The sequence below is a fragment of the Curcuma longa genome, chromosome 14 (genome assembly GCF_044706935.1).
Source record: "Curcuma longa cultivar G26 ecotype Majalengka, Jawa Barat chromosome 14, ITB_CL_G26_1.1, whole genome shotgun sequence".
Classification (NCBI taxonomy): domain Eukaryota; kingdom Viridiplantae; phylum Streptophyta; class Magnoliopsida; order Zingiberales; family Zingiberaceae; genus Curcuma; species Curcuma longa.
In genome coordinates, this window is record NC_133874.1 from 3,241,178 (window position 1) to 3,248,930 (window position 7,753).

Genomic DNA, 7,753 nt, shown 5'->3' on the forward strand with positions numbered 1-7,753 from the left:
TATTCTTTATTGCAGAATATGGAGGAAACATGTTACAAAACAATGTAAAGGATGAAATAAAGATATGTTATTCTTTTTAAATATATTTTAAAGTCATATCTTATTGTTCTTTCTCCCAATAAGTGATAATTAGTTTTCGTGCTTAGAAAATACATTTAACTCTTGTTAACACAAAAAATACTACATTTTAAAGTTAACTCACTACTTTAGTTATGCCTTTACATTTTTAAGCTAACTCAACATATTTACAACTATAATATCATACAAATATTACAAAATAGAAAAAGGACAAAGAAAATGATGACTCAATGAAAATGTATTATGCGTACCTTAACATTTTTTCAAAGTAAATCTTTAACATCAATAGGCACTTTTTTCCACGCTGGTCACCTTCCTTTAATCACTTCTTTGATATTATTTGTAATATCACGAGGAACCTCATTTTCAACAAATCTCAATATAACAAAATTAAAAATATTATAATAAGACAAATAGTTTAATACAAAAGTATCAAACCTTATTAAATTTAAAATGTCATATGACTTGCTTATTCATAACCACATTTATTTTAGTTCGTTCATTAACATTCGTTGGAATCTGAGACCCTTGATTAGATCCTCTTCGTCGAACTACTGATGAACTATCTTCTTTGTATCTTGCATCATTGATCACGTTATTATCTAAAATTTATCTTTCCTGATCATCCTATGACAAATAAATACACACAATATAAGTAATATTTAACAAATACAATATCGAGATAAAATTAACACACCTGTATTTCATTTGGTATGTTATCAAGTCCAGGCGTTGTATCATGTTGCCTATATGCATCATCATTAAGTAAATATTATGTAATTGATCAATGGTTTAATCAAATTGTATTCCATTAATACGAATTAAATATACATACTCATCCTGTATTGTAAGAGATTTTCATCTCCGTCGTCCTCTCCCCTTTGATTTTCTTTGGTTAGAACCAATATCTTTTCCTCTTCTCGACATCCTACATCAATGTTAAAACATTTAATCAATATATTTAACCAAAAGAATATATGCTATAGAGAATTTTATTGGAATCGGTAGCTTTGGGAGTATGCAAACTGATATGGATCGTCGAGGCTAGTGTTCAACACTATCTCCATAAACGATATTGCTCCGCTATGATGCTTACGGATAGCAGCAATTCGTTCCCAAGATACAACGACGAACGTCTCAGAATAGTAGCACTTCAAATTCCGAGGCCAGCAAACCTTCTCGTAGACTTTTTGGACTCCGAATGCACAAAATGAGATGAATGCTCAAAGAACGAGGACAATCGATGAATTCGATGAAATTTTCAGCATCTGGAGGGATCTATTTATACCAAATGAAGAGGTTGAATACCCTTTAGGTGAGAGGATGTGTCTTTTGGGTCCAATCTGGAGGGTTATAACCCTTCACATAGCCCACTTTATCTCATCCATCAGATCTGAAGGGTTGTGACCCTCAGATCTCTCCTTTGGTCATCAGCTGTCGGATCTGGATCAAATGATCTATTTAATTTGACGCAAGTCTCATCCCAAGCGGTCAGATCATGACTCTTCGCGATCCAACACTCCAGATCGCATCACATGCGATCCATCACACCTCTTTAATCAATGGTTACCATCCGTTCATCCAATCAACAGTCCAGTTATCTCTTCTTGCCCACGTGAATAACACATAGGCATTGTCACGTCACATACGAGCCTGACACGTCACTCGAGTGCCACATAGGCACTGCAATATCATCTGGAGCATAAATTTAAGCTCCTCGTAATGATGCGAAATCCAAAGTGCGCCGACAAAGCGCCCATTGCGCACGTGCGCACGTGGTAGGTGGCGGGTTCACAGGTGCGAGCACCTACTCGCCCCTGAGAAGAGAGCACATGGTCTTTTTGTGTTAACTCTATTAACACAACATCATTAATAAGGAAAGGAAACCCATTGAATTTTTTCGTTGTGGGACTATTCCCTATCCATTTCCTTATATAACATTAATTAACAATTAATGTTATTTTGGACTAACTTTAAATAATTAATTTTTCATTCACCCTTAATCGGTTTTGAGGAAATTAATAGTCTAAATCTATCTATGCGAAACATAGATTTTGATTTTGAAGTCAATTACGACTTTCATCAATTGATGACATTCCGATTTTTTCATAAAATCGTATTGGTCCATTAAGACCCCAATATCTAACAAATTTATCACATGTTACATAAAAAGAAATGTCATGCTATAGTGAACCTTATACCTATTTAAGCTTCAAGACCATTTTAGAGAACAACTTGTTAACTTGGTACAACACTATTGAGGAAGCTAGTGAGGGTTAAAATTTAACATGTAGTCGAGGTCTAAGGCCAACACTATGGTTAAGGTAGAATTAGTTAGTAAGGGTCGCACTCGAGGCCACATGCAATCAAGGGTTGAGGTTGAGATTGTGATTGAGGTTGACGGTGAATAGAGGAATCCAACCAATTAGGAAACTCTCGACACAAGTGATTAGGTCATGGTCAATGAGGGATTCAAGTGACACTTATGCTCGACATGGGCTGAGGTCGTTGACAAACTATTCAACCAATACTTTGTTTTAATTTAAGCTCACCAGGGTTACGTTAGAAAAAGCATAGAGTTGTAAACTAGTCAAGCCGAGCTAAACTTTCTATTATTCAAACTTATTTGATAAGATAATCGAGTCAAGCTAAGCCAAACCTAAAATGAATTAAACTATTGAAAACAATTGTTCAATTTATATTTTACGAGCTTGAGCTTAGTTTATTTAGATATTATTGAGCTCTCAATTCAAGCTTATTTGATTATTTTAAACTTTTATCTTTTAAAACTTTTTTAGTTTGTTAGTAAGCGTGATATTATAAGTTTGTTTATTTTAAGATTTTTTATTTATTTACAAGTTTGATAAGAACTTTATTTATGAACATAGTTCACAAACTTAATTCATAGTTATTGTTTATGAATATTGTTCACAAATAATTCGCAATCTTTGTTCATAAATATTAACGAGCTGAATATATTGTTAGTTCAATCGACCTCTAGTCAGCTTAAGATGATTCGTATTAAGTTTTGATGTTTAAGCAATATGGTAGTTGGTTGAGTTAGATGCCAAATAGGTCAAGAGTGATCAGATACTTGTAAGATTGTAGAAGCGCTAAAGGGGGGTGAATAACACTATCTTTTAGCGATTTTCCTCAATTTTTAAAATCCATCAATTGTGCTCGTTTGTAAATCAAAGTTGTTTGCAGCGGAAGTAATTAAGATAATAAAAAGATAAGCACACACAATGAACACGTTTGTTTTTACTTGGTTCACATCCATTGGCTGCTACTCCAAGGCTTACGATCTTTGATCGTTTACGTATGGATACTCCACTATATAACTCTTTTCCTTACGGAAAAGAGTTGTAACTATTACAAAGTAATATCACAATAAAAACATTTATCGTAAGTTAAACCATACAAGAATTTAAACTGTTACCAATCTGGAGATGAAGATGAAGATCTTTGCGGCGCGACTCCGGTGTTACAACGGCTGCTAGGATGTTCCTTCTCGCTCAGGGTGTCGTCGGCTTGCTCTTGAATGAATTGAATTGTTGTGTCGAAGCCTCTGTTTGATATGCTTATATAAGGCTTTCCAATCGCCTGGATTCCCATTCTAGGCTATTCTAGGCAGACCGTCGATCCGCCATCTTCGCAGCTGACTCGGCTTTCTAGTCACCTGGATTCCCCTTCCAGTCGACTCCGTGCTGACATGAAGGATATGGATGAACTTTGACTTCCACTGTAATTATCTGAACTTGAGTCACATGGATTCCACCTCCAGGCGCCTAGACCGTCTGGTCGATTGGATTCCGAATAAAGTCGTCTAGAGTCAAAATCCTCGCCTCTTCAATCTGCATTACTAGTTAGTCCAAAAACAAATATAACAGAATTGGATAACAGTTCTTTGAACTGTTAATTGGTCTTAATTTCAAGTTTTCAGTGAAATCTTGGGTTAGATCGATGCCTACAGTTTCACTCCGTGAACGTGTCCTTACCCACTCCACTCAGGAGAATTTACCTGAGATGCCGGACTTGTTGGACTTCTTGTACGCTTAGCCGTGGTCCTCGGCCCCCAGGGTTTGCTACTAGGCTCTCGATCCTCCTGACCTCCTAGACTTCCACCAAACCTTGATCTTCCTAACCTTCTTGGACTTTTGTCATGCTTCCTGGTCCTCTTAACACTGCCTGGACTTGCACTTGGTGCACTTGACCTTGCTAAGACTTCTGCCTGATCCTCCAAACCAGGACTTGCCTTTGTCTAACCTACAATTAGGACTTTCCCTGTCTAGCTTCACTCACCAGGACTTCCTTGCCCAATCTTTCAGATCAGGACTTCCACTGTCTAGTCTAACCGACTAGGACTTCTCACTAGTCATCTGGTCAAACTGACCTGACTAGACTTCACTCACATCCAAACATCAGGTCTTTTTTAGATCAGCCCTTGGTCAAACTGACCAAACCTAGGTATATTGTCAAACATCGAAACTTTACGGTCAGACCTAGTGCACCTTGCACCAACAATACTAGGCACGTGAAGTCTCGACAGGTCAAGAATTAATCAAATATTGGACAAAGGAAATCCTAATAGGTTGAAGTCAATTAGATATCAAGCAAGAGGAGAATTCAACATTAGAAAGATTGAAATAAAGATATTAGCCGATTACTAGGTAGTAACAATACTAGTGAATCCCAAATCCGATTTAAGGGAAGAAGCGAGGTTGCTACATGATCAATCGATTGATAGGGTTCATCAATCGATTGTTAGACGCATCAATTGCATGCTAGAGGTTAGCAATCGATTGATAGCACTATAGCAGTGAACAAAGAATTTGGAACTCAACTGTTTAACTCAACTATTCGTAAGCAATCGATTGACGAATTTGGTTGATCGAACAGAATGCTCTCAACTCAATTGATCAGTCGGATTGAAGTGTCAACAATTGATTGCTATAATGGAGCAATTGATTGCTGGATCAAGTTGAGCGAATAGAATATTTCCAACTCAACTGGTAACCTGACTAGTGGCTAACAGTTGATTGGTAACTTTTAGAAATCAATTGCTATTCAAAAAATAAGATGATATCAGTCGCTGATCAGAATTCAATGATCGTTCAATGGTCAAACTTTTACAACAATTGATTAATGAAGTATGGCAATCGATTGCTAGGTGAAAATCAACCCGATAGCAATCTTATAAAAGAGGATTTTGAGGAAGTTTGAAGGAGTCGATTCTTGAGGATTGGAAGACGAAGTGTTATTGTATTTTCTACCATCAAGAGGCAATCCAAAATAATAAGAAAACATCTAAAGTCAAGTTTTCATTTGTAAAATTATTTTTTCTTTCATTTGTATTTGTATCTTGTATCTTATATGTTGCTTTGTAAAATAAAATTGTAAGAGATTTCTCCGCCTCTTAAAGATATTTGAGAATGAGAATATTTAGTGGTGATAGTTCATTAGAATTAGATATTGGACGTAGTCATCTTAGGAGATGATGAATCAAATAAAATTGATTATGTTTATGTCATGCTATTAAATTTGCTTGAAGTTTTCACTGCGCAAATCGAATCGATACAAAAGGAGTTAATTTACTCCCTTCTAACTTGCATCAAATCCAACACACATATCTATTTAAATTTATTCATTTAATTTAATAAATTATTTAAACTTATTTATTTAATTTATATATATATATATATAATAAATATAAAATAAATACAAAATTTGTTCATAAATATTTAATTTATTTACTTTCTCAAGAACAGTAAGTTGTTTCTTTGTTGTTTAAAAAAATCCATAACACTCCTGCATCAACGAAAGCATGCAGCCACAGCAATGAACTGTAAGCAAACCACTGTTGTTGTGGTCCTGTCTTCAACAAGTCAACTTTTTTTTACGGCATCAAAGAGTAGGAAAAAAAAGAGAATCCAGTCACAAAAATTGTACTCTCTGGATTAGCACCGATGAAAATATACTCTCACAATAATTTCTTCATTCAGCCCTGGTGAGCAAACCAGATAAACAGCAGGGATAAAAGGGGAGGAAGGAGAAAGGAAGGAGAAGAGTTCATGCTGCAATCATCTCCAACACAAGCTACGAGTTGGTCGAGCAGATCGAAATACGGGAGGTATAACGACTCAACTTCTTCTCTACTCTCTGTTCGTAATCGTTTTCCTCCCAATTTAAGGCGATGGAAGCATGCCAAGAGAAGGCACCGGGAACAGAGAGCGTAAGGAGGTTTCAGAGGATTTGTGTTTTCTGCGGGAGCAGGTCAGGAAACAGGACTTGTTTCAGCGAAGCAGCTCTCGATCTTGGCAAGAAAATGGTGAGGAACCGCCTGAAATGTGATTTTTTTTTTTTCTAGTTCGCAGCTCTTCCTCCTCCGAGTCTGAACTCGAATGCCTTGTCCGTGCAGGTAGAGAGGAAGATAGACCTCGTGTATGGCGGTGGAAGCGTCGGCCTTATGGGTTTGATATCCAAAACTGTCTCTGATGGTGGCTGCAACGTTCTTGGGTAACATGTTGTTTGTAGGAAAGCTTTTCATTCATCAAGCCATTCTTTTATCGGTTCTTCTACCCTACTGAAAGTTTGTCAATTCCCAGAGTCATTCCTCCAACCATCTTCCCAAACGAGGTGCGAGCTCCAAACCATTTTCCTTTCTTCTTGTTAGTTCTGAACAAGCTAAGCCAAAGTAAGTATATATCTAGAAAATTTTTGTAGCTGTTAGGAGAAACCATCGGCGAGGTGAGAACCGTCGAGGACATGCACGAGAGGAAATCAGAAATGGCAAAAAATGCCGACGCATTCATTGCCCTCCCAGGTGAATCCATTTCAGCGATTTCTTCAAAGTCGTAACCATTTGAGGAGGTGAAAAACAAACAAAAAAGGTTCAACTTTAACTTTAAACATGGATATGCATCCCTAGGAGGGTACGGAACCATGGAGGAACTCCTCGAGGTCATTGCTTGGTTTCAGCTCGGATTCCATGACAAACCAGTGAGCGCTCGCCACACATTTCTTTATTCATGTTCTGAAGCAATCTTCCTCCTGTGCACCATCAACATGAGATACTCGTGAACAGGTGGGGATCCTGAACGTGGACGGGTACTACGACAGCTTGCTCGCACTGTTCGAGAACGCAGTGGCGCATGGGTTCATAGAGGAGTCAGCCAGGCGCATTGTGGTGTCAGCAGAGAGCGCAGAAGAGCTGATCAGGAAGATGGAGACAGATATGGGTGAAAGGGTGAAGGTGAGGGACACATGCAAGAAGAGGAAAAGGAGCAATTAACTGATCATTAATTAGTTTTTCTCAAATTAAATGCATTCGTTGGAAGTGCCTTTTGCGTGTGCATTATTGAGTGGGAGACAATGAGTAATTGTCAGAGTGGAAGAGCAAAAGAATGGCATGTTGTATCCACCTGCTGTGCTGCTTGGAGAGGGAGGATTTGCAGCGCACAATGGCAAAGCAAAGAGGTGGACCAGTACAGTAGAGAGTGCTGCCGCAAGTGCCCATCTTAATGTAACAACTATAATTCTGTGTGTATCATCATCATCATCATGTTGTCTGTTTATCTTGTGAGAATTAATAAGAAATTCGTATGCGTTCTGTGATCCTTAAATGAGGCTACGTTATCTGCTTATTATCTACCTGTCGCTATCTCCATCAATGGTG

At 37.6% G+C, this 7,753-nt stretch overlaps 1 protein-coding gene across 2 annotated transcripts; it reads left to right on the forward strand.

Moving 5' to 3' along the window:
- The first annotated feature begins 6,088 nt into the window (after positions 1 to 6,088).
- LOC141844777 (putative cytokinin riboside 5'-monophosphate phosphoribohydrolase LOGL1) lies at positions 6,089 to 7,549 on the forward strand. 2 transcript variants are annotated; one of them, XM_074732771.1, is made up of 7 exons: positions 6,089 to 6,216; positions 6,267 to 6,406; positions 6,497 to 6,594; positions 6,684 to 6,714; positions 6,802 to 6,901; positions 7,007 to 7,077; positions 7,163 to 7,549. In XM_074732771.1, exons 1-7 carry the CDS (start codon positions 6,150 to 6,152, stop codon positions 7,367 to 7,369), a joined length of 714 nt encoding a protein of 237 aa, XP_074588872.1. In that variant the 5' UTR covers positions 6,089 to 6,149; the 3' UTR covers positions 7,370 to 7,549. The 2 variants fall into 2 exon arrangements, with proteins under 2 accessions (XP_074588872.1, XP_074588871.1); XM_074732770.1 differs by having other exon boundaries at positions 6,163 to 6,208; positions 6,269 to 6,406.
- The last annotated feature ends 204 nt before the right edge of the window (positions 7,550 to 7,753 follow it).